At 39.3% G+C, this 21,139-nt stretch overlaps 1 protein-coding gene across 1 annotated transcript in view; it reads left to right on the top strand.

Annotated features, from left to right (window-relative positions):
- SLCO5A1 (solute carrier organic anion transporter family member 5A1) overlaps nucleotides 1-19,359 on the top strand; it is a 72,721-nt gene extending 53,362 nt beyond the window's left edge. Inside the window, exons 7-10 of the mRNA XM_027638916.1 lie at nucleotides 7,721-7,880; nucleotides 10,896-11,137; nucleotides 14,376-14,440; nucleotides 15,643-19,359. Of these exons, the coding sequence (XP_027494717.1) occupies nucleotides 7,721-7,880; nucleotides 10,896-11,137; nucleotides 14,376-14,440; nucleotides 15,643-16,088 (913 nt within the window). The 3' untranslated portion in view covers nucleotides 16,089-19,359. The remainder of the gene's footprint in view (nucleotides 1-7,720; nucleotides 7,881-10,895; nucleotides 11,138-14,375; nucleotides 14,441-15,642) is intronic.
- Nucleotides 19,360-21,139: the final 1,780 nt, after the last annotated feature.

Below are 21,139 nucleotides of genomic sequence, written 5' to 3'. Positions count from 1 at the left end.
CTCTTAATCCTCATGGTCAATAATTTGATAGCTTCAAATCATTTACTTAGTTGGCAACTTAACTCAGACATCAAAGAATGTTACTGTTCATGTAATAAAAAAATATGCTTTCATTTTGAGGTTTAATAAAACTCATGCTTCATTCTGTGATTCCAATGTAGTGCAGTATACAGACCTCAAAGCCAGCTCAACAGGCTAGGTCAGATAGAAAAAGCAGTACAGCTACTTAGTTTGGAATAAACTAAGTACTGCACGATGCTCTACCGTAACATGGCAATGCCGGGTCTGATGTGTGAACTACCTGCACTGGTAGCAACCCAGAGAACTCAGCAGCATTTGGCAGTGCAGACATACCCTGCAGGATAACCTCTGGACAGATGTGTTTCTTTCTATTGTTGATTTCTTATACATTTAAAAAGTAGGGGGTTTTAATCTGATGAACTGAGCCATAAACCAATACAGAGGAGAAGGATAAGCTGGGTTGCAGTTAACACAGAAGTATGTGCATACCAGTACTCAGTAAAGTAGGCAATGACATTTCATAATTCAGTATGTTTCATAACTCAGTATTTTTCCAACTGTACCAGCTGTGAGGAAGTGGATGAGACCTGGAGGCATGCACAGATTAGAATACATTAGAAAGGATTTTCTGCTGTTTTATGTTGGGCACAAGCAGTTTTGCTTTTGTTGGTGTGTCATCAGCATTTCTGTTATCAGGAAGATCAAGGGCACCTCTGTATTATACATCTCAGCATTTTAGAATCCAGTGTTCCATGCCCCAGCCTTGTCTCTGAGGGCATGTTTGATATTTGAACGCAGTGTAAGGAGCCTTATGTCAAACCATAATATGGCATCCCTTCTCTTGCACCATAACCAGTATCCAGATGGGAAGTCCTGAGTCAGTGAATTGCCTCCTTGTCCAGACGGTTTTTGAATAGCTCCAAGGAGGGAAGCTCCGCAGCCTGCCTGGTCAGCACTGGCACTTTCACAGTGAGGGAGTGTTTCCTGGTGTTCATAGGGAACCTTCTGTATTTCAGTTTGTGACCATTACCTCTGGTCCTGGTACTGGGCACCACTGAAAAGAGCCTGGCTCTGTCCTCTTTGTACCCTCCCTTCAGCTATTTATGGGCGTTGATGAAATCCCCCTGAGCCTTCTCTAGGCTGCACAGTCTCAGCTTGTCCTCAGAAGAGAGGTGCTTCAGTCCTTTCATCATCTTAGTGGATATTCATTGGTCTCTCTCCAGTATATCCATATCTCTCTTTTACTGGGGAGCCAGAACTGGACTCAGCACTGCAGGTGTGGCCTCATCAGAGCTGAATAAAGGGGAAATAGCAGAGATCAGCTACTTTGGTATACCATCTTTTATGGTATAAGGCAGCTAAAACAAGCTCCATGGGGAGCTTACTCATAGTGACAGACTCCTGGATTAGTACAGTTCCATCTCTCACATTTCTGATATGTAATGAATCAAAACAGACACTTTTTGATTGCTTTCTATTGTTTTGGTGCAATTAAGGTGTAGTTACAGCATGCGATTGACTTACTGAGGCATTTCCTATAAAAGAAATTGTATTCTTCTTCTAGTACCACCAGTTTGAATTTTTGTATCTATTTCAGTCCAATCAGCCAGTGGGTTCCCTTAACTTGAAGGCAGTGACTAATTGGATCAGAACAATAACACAAAGAAAGATTCCAGCTAACATAGTCAGAGGGTCCCTTGTTTTACAGCTACACAAAAATTGCATCATTGCTTCAATTCCAGCTGCTTGCCAACAAGGAGACTGCAGATCTCTACCATCCAGAATGTCCTTCAATACCAAACTAAAAGTATTGCTATCAAATTAACATAATCCTTTTTATCGTATAGCCCAATGTTAATATTATAGAAATTATGTGGTGATCTCCTTTCCTTTGTATTTTCTTGGTCCTGTAGGTTACTACAGTGATCTAAATAAACATGAATAAAACCATGTGCAAGCCAATTCTTTGTTTGGATGTTACCAAAATATAGTCAGACATGCTTGGTTTGCTTTTTTTTTAAACTTCTTTTCATTTAGATTGTAGCCTCATGGGAAGAGGGTCCACCTTTTTTTTACCCTGATATATGTGCAATGACTGCCAGCACAATGAGGTTTCAGTCCAAGTCTGAGTATGTGAAATAACAGATCACAGCTCTAAAAACACCACAGCTCAAAAATAAGTCTCACCTTATATTTTCGCTTTTCTCACTTCACTCTTATACCACAAGCCTTCCACAGAGTAATAATTGGAGAGAAGACTAGGATTTAGAAAAAAATGTTAGAAACTAGAATCCCTTTCATTGTTAGTCATGTCTAATAAAGGTCTTCTCTTTATTAGCTTTACTAGCATTGTGTCATGGAGACACAGAACAGTCTCCTTGAGAAGTGAATAAGTGCAATTTGTCAGATGGGATTCTGGGTTTTGTTCCAGCACACATTTAGCAAACTTGCAGTTCAATCTTATTAATGAAAGGAGTGGCATCATTGCTTGTAATTGAAAGAATAGTTCAGGAAATGCTTCTGTTTGGGGCTGGTTTCTGTCAGTGTGCTCGTGCATAATAACTGTCCTTGGCAGCTCAGGTGCAGCAGTGTTGCAAGTTGTCAGCATCTGCACCCACTGAAACAAGCAAAGTGGCTGTTTCTCAGACATCCTTTGTGTGTCTGCAGCAGTTGGTGCATTGAAACTAGAATGCTTTTCCCACAGATCAGCTCATGAGCAGGACTTAGTAGCTTTGGTGCAATTTCCATAAGAGCCTGATCTTTATGACTGATGCAGGTAAATCTGTGATGTGCTGTGCAGTAATTCAGGGATCAATGCTCTGTTTTCCTTTGTGGAGAGTAGGCAGCCTCCCAGTGTCAGAAGGCAGGATTAGTAGAGTACTTTGGTTCAGCTTACTTCTGGAAAAATACATACGTTCAAGAAAAAAACCGATCCCTTCCTGAAAGAAGTGATCAAGAAATGTGTTATAATATGTACTATATGGTAGATCCTATATGATGAAAATGGAGTTACGTAGATATGTGTTAGTAGAGAGTTTCCCATCATTGAAAGAGGAGTGAACAGTGAGTGAATAGAGAAGGTAAAAAGATGAAATCATGAACCTCTTACAACTGTCTGATAATGAACTTTTGGAAATGCAGTTAATATATGATTTTCTGTATTACACGTTCTTGAAAGCATGCAAAAAACCAAGCCTCTTTGTGTTAGACATTTGCTCTAAACAACAAAAAGAAATCCCCCACATAAACCTTACAGTGATATGCTGAAGTATAAAAGGTGGTGAAAGCTGGAGAGACACAGCATGTAGTAGCTTGTTATTAATTTGAGCGTATTTGCTTTGCATATCTGTAAACTTAAGTCTTCTTCTGGGCCAAACAAAAAAATGCCCCTGAGATTAAATTATCACAGTGGTCTCACTTCAGTTCTCAGTTTCATGCTTCTCATTTCTTGCATGCCTGATTTCATTCATCTCTTTTTTTTTAAAGTTGATTTCCTAACCTCTGTGTCATGTTAATTCTCAGCAACGCAGCTGAATCGAGTTAGCAACGTAAGCAGACCAAGACGGGGAATGGCTCTCCTGACTGTGGAACAACCCAACTCATCTGCTGCTGGAAGGGTTTTAGGTGATGGAGGGATGAGAGGTCAGAAGAATGTGCCCCACAGGTTGGGATAGGTTGGAGAGGGAAATCCGAGCTGTGCCTTTCCCGGCAGTCTGGCCTGTCCCTGGACCTGTCCCTGTGCAGTGTGGTAAAGCCCTGTTGTCAGCAGGGATGTGGGCACTAGGGTCTCGCAGGCAGGTCATGGAGTCCTTTCTTACCTCAAATATTCAGGCATCCGGGACATCCAGCTCAGAAAGCAGACTAGGATCTTGTAAAACTCCAAAAATGCTGCCTCTCCTGTTGGTGTGAAAAACTTCTGTCACTGTGCTGCTGAAATCCATATGTTCCTGAGGAATGTTTTGATGATTTGGTGTTTTCCGTCGGAGAAAAATTTCTGTTGAGAGATTACTGGAAAAGTCTTCTCTGTTGCTACATGACGTGTTGCTGCATATTGCTTACTGAAATCCAGTGTGATATAATAAGACAAGTTTCAGCTGATAGCTGAGAAGGCAACATAACCAATATTAGTCTTGGATATTTAATTTCCTGCTCGAACTGCAATTTGTTGCTAAAAGTGTGCCTTATTTGTTTGTGGCACAAGAAAGACTCTAGTTGGTTAACATCCAAGTAGACCATAAAGTGTAATGTAGCTCCAGGAGTTAAATTTGTGAACTTGGTTTGTGTGCTCAGTAGACAATCAATAAATATTTAAAAACTACATAGTAATATTTAATTGACTGCAAAAGTGCACAGCTGGAAAGACAAGTATATTCAGCAAAAGCAAATAGTGGTATGTAAATACAAGAAAACCGGTCAAGTGGAATGCTCTAAGCAGCAGTTGTACTACTTAGTGTCACTGCTGACAGGAGGTGAGATGACAGACAACATGATGACAATTGCTGTGCGAAGAGTGGCTCCCGAGCTGAGCCTGGTCTAGTCAGGTGTAGAAGATGGGACAGAAGAACATCCCCTGTGGTCCATGGGGTAGCTGGAATGCAGTAAATCTGATGTTAGCTGTTTATCTTCACAGTGGTCTTGCTCATGCATCACAGATGCTAAGACGAGATAACAGCAGCCCTTGTGAGGCTCTGCAGCCATGACAAGCTGTGAGCATGTGTACAGGATCTTGAGGATCCAGATTCCTGTTCAGCTCCTGCCTGGGTGAGGAGGTGCTGAAATTCCCTTGATATCTACTGATCTGCTTAGAGTAGAGGTACTTGAGCTAGTTTTAAACAGCAATGGCCATTGAGCAGTACTGAGAGCAGTTAATTCAATATTACAGTGTGATGCCTGGTGTGGAGTGGTTGTGCATACCAGTGTAATTTTCCAAGGCAATATTTTAGCTTATGGTGCATGTGCAAATACTCATGCCCCAACAGAACTCAGTACTTAGCTCTATCTGGTTTTGCAGATTCTGCAGGGATCATACTGGCTTTTATTCGCAGAAACTCAGATCTTCTGGACCGGACTTCACATGCACCGCAGGCAGAAATATAATGGAGCCTGCAGCTCTGCTTACCACTCAGGTGTGAGAAGACAAAGGGCAGAGTCTTCTTCTGGAGTTAGGAATTTTCATACATACATTCTAATTTCTGGAAAAGACCTTTAAATTTCACTCCTGCAACTTCTCCTCTTTATTGCATTCAGTCTTGCATGGATTGCTTCAGTATTCTTTAGAACTGGGTTTTTATATCTAATCAGTGAACTGCTGGATAAATGATGCAGTGGACAGACGCTTCATTTGTGAAAAGACTGTCAACTAGTTTAAAAGTATTGGGCAGGAAGATGAAGGAGGGACAGCCTTGTGACACAGAGCTGGGCAAATCCAGCCTTGTGGGAGTGGATCCAGAAGCTGTACCCCTCTGTGGATTGAGACCAGGGATTGTAACCATGAGCTGCAGCATCTTGCAGTCTCTGAAACACTGGTGAAAGGTAACACATGAAGTATTTAATCTTTCAAACTAATGTAATAACACACTGAAGGGTTCTGATACCACTGTAATAAAACCCACAAGATAAAAAATTATCCAAAACTGCCTTCTCAAAGCACCACCTTTCTTCCCTGTTCAACTACTATGGACTTTAGCTATGGAAAGTCACAAATCCATGCAGATGACAGACTGCATGGCCCTGTCTTCTGAGCTAAACTAGGTCTCTGACATTATGACTACTGTGGAGAATGTAGAGGAGTGCATGGACTGAAGAAAGCTTTGGGACATGTTTGAAATAATGTGAATTCTTTCCAAAACCCACATTAAGCATATTTTTAACTTTTGAATCTCAGACGTGAGTATCATGCCTATTCTCAAGGACTACTGAAGTGAAATAAGATACTGTTTTTATTTTGGCCAGAGCTCTCTGAGACTAAGCATAGACTCTTGTGAAGTTTTAGGGAGCCACGTTGGTGCAGGTATTTAAACTCCTGTGACTCAAAGATGGGAAGGAAACATTTGAAATATATCTGAATCCATAAAGCATGTATGTGTGTTTCCCACTGATACCTGCTTTATTAGCATTGACTACTGTGTTTAGCAGTTATTGTGGAGGAGATAAGAACTGCCTGACAGTGTGTTTTTGCTAGGAAGTCAGGGAATTGGTTGCTACAAAAATTGCTCACCTTCTGTGTGGTACCCTCTCTCCAGCTGTTTAGCACTTAAAATCCTAGAGTGCAGCTATGACAGAAAGTAACCTAATAAAGTGGAGGGGGTCCTAAGTAATAGGAGAAGCTTCACCTGAAAATGCTGATATCAGCTGCTTTTCAGTTTTCAGTGGCTTGGAATCACTTTGTGCAGTGAAGAGTGGGTGCCAAATTCAGGAGCCATGATTTCTTTACACAGAAAGGGATTTAGGAAATAAGAGCTATGGCCCTTAGCTTCAGCCAACCCCATCACCTGGCAATAGATTGGTATGAATAGGATAATTCAGGTAACTTTTCCATTGCCTTAATGCATTCGTGTTGCAGACAGCATTTTAAACCAAGGTGAAATTACAAATGAGATGCAGAAAATTGAACCAGCAATAAACCACACTGCGGAGTCTTGCTTTGCCACTTATTAAAATTAATTTAGCAACCTGAAACAAGTCAGAGAATGTGAAAAGTGTAGTAAAAATAGATTAAAATATAATATGGGCCATTTAAAAAATCTCACTTGTAATTTGACTGCATAATGACAGCAGCAAATAACTTGGGTTTCAGGGTGTGTCTGTATGTATATTGAAGTGGAACAGTTATTTTCTTTTTGGTACCTGAACTAGCATGTTCAGAAATAGCAAGGATAAAAGACAGTACTTTATTCCTATACCTTCAGGTACCTTCTGGCACAATGCCTTCAGGTAATACTAGATGTGATTATATTAATTAGTATTAGATGTGGCTTATTGAATTGCAACTACAGGATTTCACTAGAGCAGTAATAGTGAAGAACCTGCTCTTTGGTGTGTACATCTCCTTCAGCTTTGAAATTCCTTTTATTTCCTTCATTCTATATCACCAAACCCTTCAGGGGAGCACCTAGAAAGTTGAGCTTTGGCCAGATTTTGGGGAATGGTCTAGGGCAAATGGAGCATTGGTTCTTTTACAGGCATTTAGTAAAAGCAGAACAGTCTCTCAGATCTTGAGAGCTTCATGTAGATTTCACATGTACATATGAATAATATAAGCAATAATTTTTCTGAACAGATGTTGGTACGTGGGAAGAGATGCCTATTAGTTCACATTAGTTCACAGAATGCTTACACCTTGTCACTGAGCCTTTCACTAGTAATCAACAGCATAGGATAGGCATATAAAATAGCGGTGTCTTAACTCTTAAAGGGAAAAAAAACCAGGGGAAAAATACAGCTATTACCTAGGCAAATATGATACAAATTTGAAACTTTATTATTGTATCTTTCATTGTGTTTTTAGTTGATGGCAACAATGACTTTAGTATTCTTCTATATTGTTTAAGTTATGTACATAACCTAGAGTTAATGCAGTTTTTTTCTGATAATCAACTCTAAGTTCCAGAGTTAATGAGTAAGATATTTACTCCTACTGTACAGGAGGATTTGGATGTCTGTGCTTGCTTTACTAGCATGTTCTTTTTCTTTTCTTCAGTCCCACTCTTGCCATGGCCCACAGGAATCTGACTGGAAGCTGTAATGTTAACTGCGGATGTAAGATTCATGAGTACGAGCCTGTCTGTGGATCAGATGGAATAACATATTTTAATCCTTGTCTAGCTGGCTGCATCAGTGGTGGAAACCACAGCACAGGGGTAAGTGCTTCACACCCGCGAGTAACGCCACAGGACTGGTGCAGATCAAAGACTGCTCAGTTTTTGGCTCAAGCAGCTCTCCTCTAAGCTTCAGATACATTGCTCTACAGCTGACTTGTCCATCTCTGAATCTTCCCATGTTCTGAAAGGCTGGTAATGCTACTATTGCATGGTCCCACCCCTGTTCCATTCAGTTATGTACAAATTTGAGGCACAAGTTCATTTGTAACAAGTGAAACCTCCAACTGAGAGAGTGCCACCGGGTGGAGAGGGCTGGTGTTTCCAGTACAGACCCCAGAATCCCTGAGGGCAGTGGCCTACATTTCTGCTGTTCCTGCAGGGCTTGGACAGGGGACTTTGAGTAAGTGTCATCTAATTCAGCTTTCTCTGAATGTGGGTGGCCATGTCATACTGTCTTTCAAGCTCAGTGTTATCTTTAAGAGCAGTTTGGGGATTTTTTTTTACTCCCTCTCTGAATTGAAGTAAGAACTTAACTCTTCAGGTTGTTGGAATTGTTTTAAACTTCTATTTAAATTTAGTTAGGGCCTGTTTAATGTCATTGGTATTTGTGTCAGCCTCATCATTTTGCACAAGCAGCTCTTGAACCTGCACCACTGTATTGATAGGTCTGTTATTTGTCCAACTGAGTGAAGACTGCCCATGTATTCTGCTCTTGTAAAGCAGTTTGACCATTCCCATGTCCTTTTTCTAAACCTCACCCAGGCTAAAGGAAGGGGCTGTCATCAAACTCAAATAACCAGAACTTAAAAGATGTTAATAATCCATTTTCTTTCTTTGAAATACATTTTCTGTTACAGCCCAGTATTTCAATTATGCTGGACTGGAGAAGGACATCCTGATGGTAAAATCAAGCCATGAAAATTTGGCAATTTTGAGGACTGGGCACAAGAAAACAGTTGAAAAGTCGAATCTGACTTAAATATCAACAGAGCATTATGGTCATGCTAGTTGCATAAAAAAAAGGAACTCTTAAATTCTTCTGTTTCAGAACTGTCCTTTAAAAACGATAATTAAGAAAGACAAGAAGTAATGTAAACATTGATTTTCTCAGGGCTTGATTGTGCTTTCAAGAAAGCTTACTTTATAAAGTATCAGTCTCCTGATTTGCAGTCCTGAGCCAGCCTGTGAAGCAGGAGGATGTTAGGTCCACCACTGAGCTTTGTCAGATCTGAAAAAGCAGGTTCATATATAGATGTCACTGAGAACAGATTAGTTTCCTTTAAAGTTTTTTTTTCTTTTTAGTTTATCTTGCTGGTTTTTAGTAGAAAATTGCTTTGGCCCAATATGGAAAAGCCTGTGATGTGAGCCTGTGGTTAACTTTCAGTGTCTGCATAAACCTAATTTGTGCTTTCCTGGATTAAGATATAGGTTTGATCTTTGCTGCATTTCACTTGATATCAAACTGGTGCCAAGTAATTTAGTAGGGAAATAATTTAGGAGTATGTGCTCTTCAGTACAGATTTTGAAACATACTGTCTCCTCCTATGATTTAAGAAAAGATGCTTCATGGCCTGAAGTTTTAACTCAGCAGCTACTGGTGAATTCTTCATGTTCTGGATGATGAACATGAGCAGTAACCAGAAGTACCATTTGTAGATGCACTGAGTGCCTAAATTTGTATTTGAGTGCATAAAAATTTACATTTAGAATATATTTAGTTGTATTTAATGGAAAACATTCTGAAAAAAAGGATTCCAGTTGTCTCAAATTAGTCACCCATGTTTGTGAAACTTTTGATCTGTTTCAGTTACTTTGCTACAAAATAGAGATAACAACATCAATACCTCATCTCATAACTGTTTTGAAGATAAATGATACTTTCTGAAAAAGCTAAGCTATAATAGTGAATGGGATAGAAAAATGCATGTGAAATATGAATCATTCTGTCTTTGTAGTGGAATTTGTTTAGTGTGAGGAAAAAAATACCTAGAGTCACATTTTGAAAATGAGAGGTAAAATCCTGGATAAATAGATATATTAAGATGTTCAGCTAAATCCCATGGGAAGATATGTGAGGCTATATCATAGCATGGATGCATACAAAGGTATACACTAAAATTGACAAACAACTGTGATTTGAATATGTCCTGATATCCAAGTGCTTAAATTTGCAAACTTAAGAGGGTTTTGTAGCTTCTGTGCATGTGTGGTCTACTATTTGATGAATGTAAAAATTGACACAAAAAGCTCCTTCCTGTAACATCTTATAGGTCCTGAACTATTTCTTCTCTAGCACTGGAATATTCTGATCTGCTGCACACCCCTTTGCATTAGATTAGATGAAAACAAAAGTAGAATAAATGTGAAAGAAGACTATTTCTGATCTAGCTCTTCCTCACCTTGATCAAATCACAGTCCCCTTTGCCTGTGAAATGCTACTTCTTTATTCAGTCTCTTAATTTCATTCTCTTTGTCCATTTAGGAATCCATCATATCCTTCAGTCTCACTGTTTGAGTCTCTGCTTTCCTCTTATTCTGTGTTTTTGCTGCTGTTCAGACCCACACCTACATCCAGATGGAAAGTCCTGGACTTCAAGCATGAAGTGCAGCTTCTTGCTCTTTGGCCAGATCTGGGGAGCTTTCCATTAAGATGGCAGAAGATACTGCCTGAATATGAAAGTCAGCAGCCTGCCAAATTTCAGAATACAGCATTGTCAGTGCTGCCTAAAGAGTGTTTCCTCACAGTTTTTGTAGTACAGCAGAAACAATATTTTTCTCTAGCCTCCCTGTCAGAAGTGATTAAATTGTCTTGGCAGAATTTTCCAAAAATATTCCAGATTTTTTTTTTAAAAGTCAGACTAAATAAAGCAATGGAAAGCAATCTCATCATGGAGAGTCCCGATCAACTTTAAAATTAGTTGGAGAGGTAACTTCGCTTGTACTTGGTGTAACAGTGCTCAAGGCAGAAGATTGACAAATACTACGGGACTGTCATACCATGTCTTTCTTACATAGGTTTTTTCATATGAAAATGTTCTTTTCTGCTCTCCCTAGGTAAGAAATTACACAGAATGTGCCTGTGTCCAGAGTCGCCAGGTGATCACTCCACCAACAGTGGGCCAGCGCAGTCAGCTCCGGCTGGTGATTGTCAAAACCTACCTGAATGAGAATGGCTACGCTGTTTCTGGGAAATGTGATCGAACCTGCAACACGCTTATCCCGTTCCTGATATTTCTCTTCATTGTTACCCTAATAACAGCATGTGCCCAGCCATCAGCAATTATAGTGACACTCAGGTGAGAACTCAGTGATGGTTTTGAAGTATTTTTGCTATGCCCGCTCTCACCAGTGCCTGTCAAGCTCAGGTATCCTTAAAAAGTAGATAGAATAAGGCTGACAGGGATAGGGTGAAACTTGCTTGTATTTAGAATGTATAACATGATAACCCATTTTAGGAAACAAGAAGCCACCAGTGAATTCCAGGTGTTATAAATTAAAAACAAGTTACACATCATATAAGAAAATTATTACTCCTGAAAAATTTTCAGTTTTCTTAGAGCAATGGTCTGGATTCTCAAATGCAAATGAAAAAGGTTACTATTTAAAATTATCTTTTTCTCTCTCCTAAAATTGTTCATTCCTACCACATACCTGTTTTTGAGTCTTCCCTTTTTTTCCTTCACCAGAATTTTGAACTTCTACTGTAGTAGTGGTGTCATCACTGTGGTCGTTTAAGGATAGAGAACAATACAGTGTAGGAAAAGGCAGTGGCATTTATTTTTCAATTTGAAAAAAAGCATTTGGATTTTTGGATTGGCTTTTCCCATCTCTGCCATCTAGTTTAATAAACATAATCATTCCCTATAACATCTTAGTCCATTTAAAATACGCCACCTGTAAGTGAAGTTCTCCTGATTTTTAAAGACAAGCGAGCTTGAGAAAACGTAGTGTGCTATACTGCTAAAGTAAATTTGTATTTGTGTAATATATATTGCTGCTGTTTAAAGAGAAGGAGAAAGAATTAGAGGAAAATTACTTACTAGAATTTACAAAGCACACCCATAAGCATTGGTTCTGCTGGTAACAGAAGGACAAAGGGAATGGTTTGAAGATGTCTGTTTGGTTTCGGATCTGAAGCTGAAGATCTCAGAGTTCAGGAAGTAAGTTCCTTTCAGATGGAGATGAGCTGGAAGATAGAATAGAATAGAATAGAGTAGAGTAGAATAGAATAGAATAGAATAGTTAGTTGGAAGGGACCTACAATGATCATAGAATCACAGAATGGCCTGGGTTGGAAGGGACCTTAAAGATAATCAGTTCCAACTGCCCTGTTGTGGACAGGGACACCTTTCACTAGACCAGAGCCCAATACAACCTAGCCTTGAACACTTCCAGGGATGGGGCAGCCACAGCTTCTCTGGGCAAACTGTTCCATCACCCTCACAGTCTAATCTAATCTAAACCTACTCTCTTTCAGTTTGAAGCCATTTCCCCTTGTCCTGTCACTACATGCTCTTGTAAATAGTCTCTCTAATCATCCAACTGCTGACACTCCAGGATTGAGCAGAAATGAAAACCTGTTAATAAGGGCATTGGCCAAATACTGACAGGCATTGGGCATCAACCACCTCTCTAGGAAGCCTCTTCCAGTGTTTCAGATGCTCTTCAGAAGCACATCCAAAATGATCCAGATGCAAATGGGCATGCTGTCCCTGGGACCAGGTTAGAGCTGATCTGAAGTAAATCCCTACAAAACCTGAAATGCTTGTGGTGTACATGTCAGGTCCTCATCACTAGCTGTTTAGCTGCATTAATTGCTAACATAGAGACACCTTTTGTCCTGTTTTTGTGTAAAATTTGTCTTCAAATTGAGCTTTTCTTTAAACCAGTCTTGGGCCTTTTCTTACTGTGAGAATGGTCTTCCCAAGCCAGTGGGATTTTCTCCTGGTAGTGTTGTGTTTTAAGAGCTTCACTTTGATATTCTTAGACTGCTGATGTTCTGCTGCTGCTCACAAATAGTCCTCTATAAAATACTAATAATGGCAAATCTTTGTAATAGGTCATGGAACCTTAGAAAATGTGAGGCAGGTCAGGACTTTGCTTTGCTATCCTTAGGCTCAGTTGTGAGCACAGCTGAGAAACCCTCTGGCAGACATCTTTGTCTCATCCCCTGCAAGGACAAGCACTCTTTTGCTGTCATTTTCTCAGCTCAAGGGGCTAAGGTTTATGCAGAAGCCTGCTGCTGACACATGGAGGGCACGTGCCATGTCACATTGTGGAATTTATCTTTCAGTTTCTTTTCAAAAAGTCTACAAAGTGGGTTCAAAGATCACTTTTAGGACAGTAAGGCCTGGCGCTTGGGGGTGGGCATGTCAGACTTCCAGTTGCTCATGCAGCCTTACCTCAACTACTGTGTGCACAGCACCATTATAATTCAGAGACTTTTGACTTTATTCCTTCTGTCTCTGGGTTTTCCACCTATAAAGTAATCCTAATAAAAAAATGTTGTCGTTGCATTGCAGTCGCACAAAGGCAAACTGCAATCAGTGAGCATTAATATTGCAGTGAGCCTCACAATAGTGAGGTGCATAAGGGAGATCTCCAGCAGGATTTTGTAGTGTTCAGTAAAAAAATGGTGGCCCACACACATGAACAGTCCCAAACCACATATTGTGCTTAGTACATCAGTCCAAGTTTTGTCGCCCAAGTTGTATCCCCAGTTTCTCGATTGCTTGACTTCAAACCTTGATTTTACAGCTGCACCTCTTTGACTGCAGACTTTTTGTGGGTTTTTGTCTTATGTTTTCAATGTCATTAGAAACTGTCTATCTTAATTTTAGACCTTTAGGTTAAGAATTGAAAATATTTTTTAAATCAGCAGATAATTTGTGGTTTATTAAAATTGTAGTTGCACTGTGGAATCTTGTTACTTTGTATTTAGTCTTTTGTAAGCTAGACATTTTTCCTTTGAAACCAGTTGAAAGAATCTTATATTACTTCTATCGAAAAGGAGCAGTGCTTAAGGAGACTGTTTGGATGTTTCTGATACTTTTCCTAAAGTAGCTCCAAAGTGCTTAAGCTACACAGAGATCCGTTAAATTCAGAAACTGAGTTCGTCTTTCAGAAATTTAGTTATCCATTAATTGTAATTTACATCAAAAAGATTAAGAAAAATAAATTAAGACATATGAAATAATAGAAAGCTATATGAAATAATAGAAAGCTATCATATGAAGCCATAAACATTTTGGGTGGATTCTCTAAATTTCCTTAATGGGTTTGGATCAAATTCTTCAGGCCTTATGTAAAGAAAGGTTAAAAGGCACGATTGCGATTTTGATTAAGCAGGTTCAGGAGGGGTTGGCAGTATTTTTTCCTAGCAAGAAGAGTTAACAATAGTAGAAACTAAACAGAAGAAATTTAGACAAAAATTTTCCATAGCTTAGAAAAAAAACATGAGGTAGAGCCAGATCATACCATGATGACTATCTGTTGTGGCTGTTTCTATAATGGAGTTTTCTTTTTGCCTGCTAGGTCTGTGGAAGATGGAGAGCGGCCCTTTGCACTAGGAATGCAGTTTGTTTTATTACGAACTCTTGGTAAGTCTTACAGTGGCTCAGCATTTCCATAAAAGCTCACCATGTTCAGCTTAAAGGTAGTATAAAAATACTAAACTTCCATAAATCTGGAACTAATTGCCTGATTACTATATTAGGAACCTAAAATTGATAGTTTCTGAAAACATTGTATCTGAAAATGCAGTTATTTCTCTTTTTTTTTTGTTACTGACTTTCTAGAACAATATTTTTGTCCCAAAAAGATACATTTTTCCAGTTTCAAACTGTACGTAAAAATTAATAGTTACTAGAATTTTTTCTTGTTTAGAAACTGATTTTTGTTGCTTTTAGCAATAACAGTAGTTTTTGTAATTTTTAAAATAAGGAGCATTTGTTACTTAATGTCTTAATTTCAAGTACTTCAAAGCGAAAAGTCTTTATTCAACAAAGCAGCTTCTTTCAAGCTCTTGAACTTCTAAAATCCTGCCTTATTAAGAACACTCCAGGTGTTCAGCTACTATAAAATATATGACTAGAGCAAGCAAGGACTATTCTAAGAGAACAGAAGGAGAAGCCCATATAGCTGCATCTGGAAGTTTTGTTTGAGGAAGGAATTTCAATCTTGTCTTAAAGGTGGTGTATTTCTGGAGAAAGCAGGAACATTCAGTGGACTGACTGCATTTTTAACTGCCTTGGAAGTTAAGGTCTGTTTCTGAGGAAGATCTATTCAAAAGAAAATTGAAAATCTTAGTGGTCTCACCACTTCCATCCATCTTTAGTAAGAAAATAATTTTGTGGTCTTTGGTACTTTTTCTCCTTAATCTAAAAGCAGCACCTTTCCTAGCTCACAGGCAGTGGAAGTTCATCAAGTAATGCTACAGAGATAATGTATTTTACCCTCTCCCATGTTTTACTTCCTAAGAGCAAAACTGAATTTTCTTTGAGGCGCACTTAGTTCGGGAGCTGTCTGGGGACAGCAGATTGAAGCTGTACCTGTTGTAAGGTTTTGCATTGTTTTCTTTGTTTAAATTCTCTCCCATTTGTGGTAGGTTTCATGTGTATAAAGTAGTGTTGGTGCGAAGATTGGCTGACCAGTTTTCCATGTTTTACATTTCATGTAAGAACAGCAGTGTAGAAATCTCAAAAATTTTCGACCTACACTGTTTGGCTAAGGCATATAGTTCCTTTAGAAGTTTTCCACAATGTACTAACACATATTATTTCTCTTGCTATTTTTATTTCAGCTTACATTCCCACTCCGATTTATTTTGGGGCTGTTATTGACACCACATGCATGCTTTGGCAACAGGATTGCGGCGTACAAGGATCTTGCTGGGAATACGATGTCACCTCCTTTCGTTTTGTCTACTTTGGGTTGGCAGCTGCTCTCAAGTTCGTGGGATTCCTTTTTATTTTCCTGGCCTGGTATTCCATTAAGTGTAAAGAAGAACAACAGCAGAGACAGAGATGGAGGGCTTCACTGATGAACACTGTGAGTGAGATGGTTGGACAAGCTGGACCCCAACAAAACTATGCACGGACTAGATCCTGCCCTACCTTTAGTTCCCGAGGAGACACCAATGTGGCACAAGGAATGAACTGCTTAGAACAGACATACCCCGGCCCTTTTTCAGAAGCAATAAATTCCTCAAATGAAAATGTGTTGGAAGAAGTCACTGCTGAGATATAGACCCCTGGCTTGGTAATGTAATATTTAATTTTGTTGGTTGACTTAATTACGGCGCCTTGTAAAACACCTGTGCCTTCTATTTTTAATCTAAATGTAACGTGATAAAACCAACAAAGCTTGATGCAAACAACCATAATATGTTCCTGAGGGCTGGATACCTCAAACCAAACCAAGTTCTTATTCCTCCCCTCCCAACAATGGAGTTTTAAAAATGGTGTTTGTAATTATTTCAGATGTGTCCATTAGATGTCCGTGCTCTGATCTAATATCATTGTAAAGATGAGGTGTTATGAACAGCAGAAGTCAGTGGAAGACTGACGAAAACTCATATTGTTGATGTCTAGACTCACAAGAATGCTTAAATGTATTGTCAACTTCATATCCGCAAATTGTATTTTTAAGAGAGTAGTTACTGTGAGTTCTGCTATGAAGCACAACTGAACTTATTTAAAACTATGCAACTTATTTGGATAATTGTATGTGCAGCAAAATAAGTTTAAAGTTTGCTTTTAAAGACATTACTGCGACTGAATTTGAAAGGGGCTATTTTCAAACATAATCATTAAATTAAAAAATAACATAAGGTTTAAAGTACTGTTAATAACATGTCAAGCCATACAAGAATTATGCATCAGGTAATGTTTGCAAATGTTGAGTTGTAACATCTTTATCCTGTCAAAATATGCATTAATTTTCATTTGATGGGATGTAGTCATTCTTCACAAAGTACACAGGCTAGGAAACTGTAATGCTTGAAGTAAAAAACTTCAGTATTAATTTATAGTAACATTAAGATGTAGGAATCATACACACATACCAGAGTGGATATGTGCATGTTTCTGTAATGTTATTTGGGTGGCTGTTACTAGCACCAAATCCATACTTTCCTGAAGAAAAAAACAGCCAGTTGTAGCTTGATAGGAAGAGTTTGGCTGTCCTTCAGAATTTTGTGTATAATTCAGCTTCAGTGGAAAAGTCCCGAGGGGGAGCTAATGGCCTTGTCTCGTGTCTGGGTGGCAGTCTGGGACCTGACAGGTCCCTTGCAGCCAGCAGTGGCACACAGTTCAGGCTGGTGCTGTTTGCACCTGCTGCAGGAGTGAGTAGGGAAACCCTTCAAGAGAGCTGAGAGCAACCTGCCCATTGTGGTGCTGGGTACGAGGCTCTCCCTCCTCTCCTGGCACCACTGGGGCACTTTGCACCCTGCCATCCAGGACAGCTGGGGAGGGGGTTCCGGCTCAGACCATCTCATTTCTGCCACACTTCTGCCTCTGCAGCTGCCCCGTGCTGGGCAGGCTGGTTGCACAGGCCTGGAGGTCCTGGTTTTGTGGTTTGTCCCACATGTGGCTGCCTTTCCTTTTCTCAACTTCATTGAATGCTTCTGGGAAGGCAAAGTTTATCTCTCCTTTGGCCTTCCAGGAGAAGAGCTAAGAATAGAAATTATCAGCAAGTGTGGACTCACAAGAACTGCTGTGGCCTTTGGCTATTCCAAATTACTGTAGTGTGTTTTCTCCCTGAGAGACGCTGAGACTTTCTAATCAAATGTGCTTGGCATTTCATTTCTTGTTCTGAACTCTTTGCAGTACCATGCTTATGATGTACTAATGATGTCTCAAAGGGCAGAGAATGATTTCAGTTGGACAATAGGAAGTCAAAGCTGTATTGTACCCTGTAGGGGAAGTCTTAGAAGTGTAGGAAATTAAAAGCAGTCTTTACAGATGAATTGGTGATAGTCAGGTTTGGATTTTGCCATGTAGAGAGCTTGTGTGAAAAGAAATAGAGCATAATTTCTACATATTTTTGAACAGAGTTATTCCTAATTTAAGTTTCCAATTTATAATATGTAAATTGATCAAACATTGTATGGAACCAAGTCCTTGAAATTAAAGGCAGTACTCTCCTTGGCATCCACTGAGTTGTCCTGGGAAGAGTAGGTTTTCCTTTCCACCTTTACTGACTGCCTTTTGTCATCTCCTGGTTCTTCTTGAGCAGCACATAAGACTACCCACAGGGCTGCTTGCCCTGCTTGAAATGGTGGCTGCTTATTTCAGAATGTCTTAGTCTGTTTATGTAGTTTGTAACAATTCTCACTCTTTCTGTATGCAAACTCAGATTTTTCTACCCTGAATTACAACATAGAGGAATATTGTTTCGATAATTTCCTACTATTCTGTCCATATTAACAGGTTTTTGGGGTAAAGCTTGAAAATGTTTTTGTCTCTTATGCAGCCACCAGGTGTGCGTCCTCAGTCAGCACATGCCACCTGAGATGTTGGCTTCTACACTTCTTATCCCGAGAAATAAATTTCTTTGGTTCAAAGGTGTTGGGTATAATTTTCTTTTTTTGCTATAGGAGATCAGAATAGATGACATAAATGTTTCCTTCTGCTCCAGTCTCAAATGCTTATTGCACCAGGAATTTCCTGCCATGACAAAATTTGAGGCAAAGTAGTGGGAGGAAGTGTAATTGCAGCCCATCACCCATCCATTTTAATCACTTCCCCATTTTAATGATCATAGGGTGAGCTGAGGAGTGACAATCTTTTCAAATACCTCAGAAACAGAGCACTTAGGGAATTGTAAAAGACTAGAAATGAATCATTTATCCTGATCTTTTCTATTTCATGCCTCATGTGTGCTTCTGTTCCATGAATAACAAGAGAGAGCAGACTAGGATTGTCAGGAACTAATGGCACTGATGCCAAAGAATGAGAGAAGTGACACATCTGCAGCTGCTGCTTCTGAGTTTATTTCAAGGGAATTCAGAGCTTGTTGGGATGGAGACCATTGATTTTTTTAGGAAATCCTGACCCTTCAACTTCTAAAAAGATTCATATTTTGAAATGTCTGAGAAACTGGAATGTAGAAGGAAAGATGTTAACTTTGGAAATACTGAAAAAGCCTTTCAATAGTTTTTTACTTTTTCTTTGAAAATTATATGCAAAACAAAATTCTTTACTTTTCAAACAAATTTGTTACTATTTTTGGATATAGATAATTTTGACAATTCAAATAAATTTCTACAAAATCAGTTAATTAAATTGGCATGCTCTGAAAGAAAGAAAACCCAAACTGTGGCCAGTTTTTGATTCATTCCTGAAGGAGGGTTTATTTGTGAGTAAGCTATAACAGTCTAAACTAAACCAATAAAGGCATGTAGGGGAAACACATTAACTTCCTAGAGAAGTCAATTCCAACATTGTAATTGACTGAAATATGGACTGAGACCTGCTGAACAAACACTATTTTCTGAGGTTGTCATTGCTGAAGGAAGCAGAATTGCCAGAGAAGTTGAGTGCCTCCCTAGCAGTAGACATGATCGACATGTGGTGCTAAACCAACTTCACAGTAACTAAAAAAGAACTTTGCCTGTCATCCAGTGAAGGGGCCCATGCTGTCTTCCTACTGTGAAATCCTCTCACCATAGAATATAAAATTCCATTAATTTCCACCACCTTCCCTCTCTACCCCAAAATAAATAAGGTTTGGTAGCAGTGAGTACAAGAAAAGGTAAAGCAGGTGTCCTGCTCACCCACAGGCTGCTGTTGGTAGTAAACCCAAGTCACCTACCTGCACTTAACCAGCCAGTGGTAATATGGAGCAACAACTTCTGGTGATTTACTACAAGTCCACAAAGTGCCATCATACCCTCACAGGAACAGACTAATTCCCTCTTACCCCACTTATTCCTGATTTAGAGTGAGGAACATGAGAGGAGAAGTAACCCAAATATATGGACTTGACTGGACAGGTGATCATCCGTGCATAGCCTCCCATTCATCCTTGTTTCCTCAAAAAGGAGAAAACTTCAGAATGGTAATTGTGTAGCCGTGGCCTTGGGTGCTCAAGAGTGCAGCACCCTCCAGAGATGGTTCCTAGATCTTTGTGGGTCTGGAATAATCTGAAAAGTGGGACTCTCTGTGTTTCCCGTTTTAGGTAAAAGCACTGTGGTTTTGGTTCCCCTTCTGCTCCATGAGCATACTGGATATAATAGGGTATCATTTGGAACTGGTGACATTTTATATCCTTTCAGTACAGTGTGAGCAACTGCAAGAAACATTGAATATTATGGTGCAATTTATATTTATTTGGAAACTTTTAGTTCTTTGGACAGCCTATGTATCTTTAAAAGTATGTGTAGTAACATGCAGTTTCTCAGAACTAGCTGTTATGTAAGGAGAGTAGGGGCACAGATCTCCTACTAGGTATTAGAAATGTAAGTTTGAAAGGCTCTAAACTAGTTACAAACACTTGAGTATACTGGTTTCAAAAATATGTTTGTTTGGGGGTTTTTAATATAGCTTATTAATTTGTAGTATTAACCATTAATTCATTATGGCTCTGATCCAGCAGAACACTTAAATATGTATGTAAATTTGTATACTTAAGTAATGCACTTAAAAATGATGCATATATGTAAGTATGGGACTGAGTCCCATCTGCATTAAAAAAGGAATTCCTTTACCCAAAGAGTAATTTCCATGATGAGCTTTTTCCCCATGGATTTAGTGATAATTGTAACCAGAACAGCACAAAGTAGCACTTGAGTACTCTCCTGTGGCATTCACTGTGTGGCTACTTATATATCTGGCAATGGAGGAGAGTTTTCATTTTCAAGTAGAATTCAAATTAAAAATATTTTGTGGACATGCTCTAAGATACATTCTAGTTCTTCCAGCCATTCACTTATTTTATGAATATCCGGCTGAAAACCTGTGTGTTACATGGGGAGACAGATTAAATAAGGGCATCTTTCTGACCTTAGGGCCAATGAAATTTCTCAAGTGATGCTGTAAGTTTGAATTGTGCCCTTTCATAGAATTTGGACCTAGAAGTTGAGGTGACAGATTTTCAATATCCCGCACAAATGGAGCAGAGCACTGCCTGCTCAGTGTAACTCCAGAGAGCATGTCTGGGAGAGGGGTCAGCAGCTACTGTACTGTTCTTTCGGGGTTTTGCCCCAAAAGGCCTGAATAATTGCTGCCTTACTACACTTCCTGTGTGTGTAATACCACAGCTCTTCATGGTGTTCTACTGACATAAAACTGAAGATA

This window comes from Corapipo altera, unplaced genomic scaffold, assembly GCF_003945725.1.
Source record: "Corapipo altera isolate COAL_440 unplaced genomic scaffold, ASM394572v1 49, whole genome shotgun sequence".
Lineage (NCBI taxonomy): Eukaryota > Metazoa > Chordata > Aves > Passeriformes > Pipridae > Corapipo > Corapipo altera.
The sequence above is the reverse complement of the archived record's forward strand: the minus strand, read 5'-3'. Positions and strand labels throughout refer to the sequence as shown.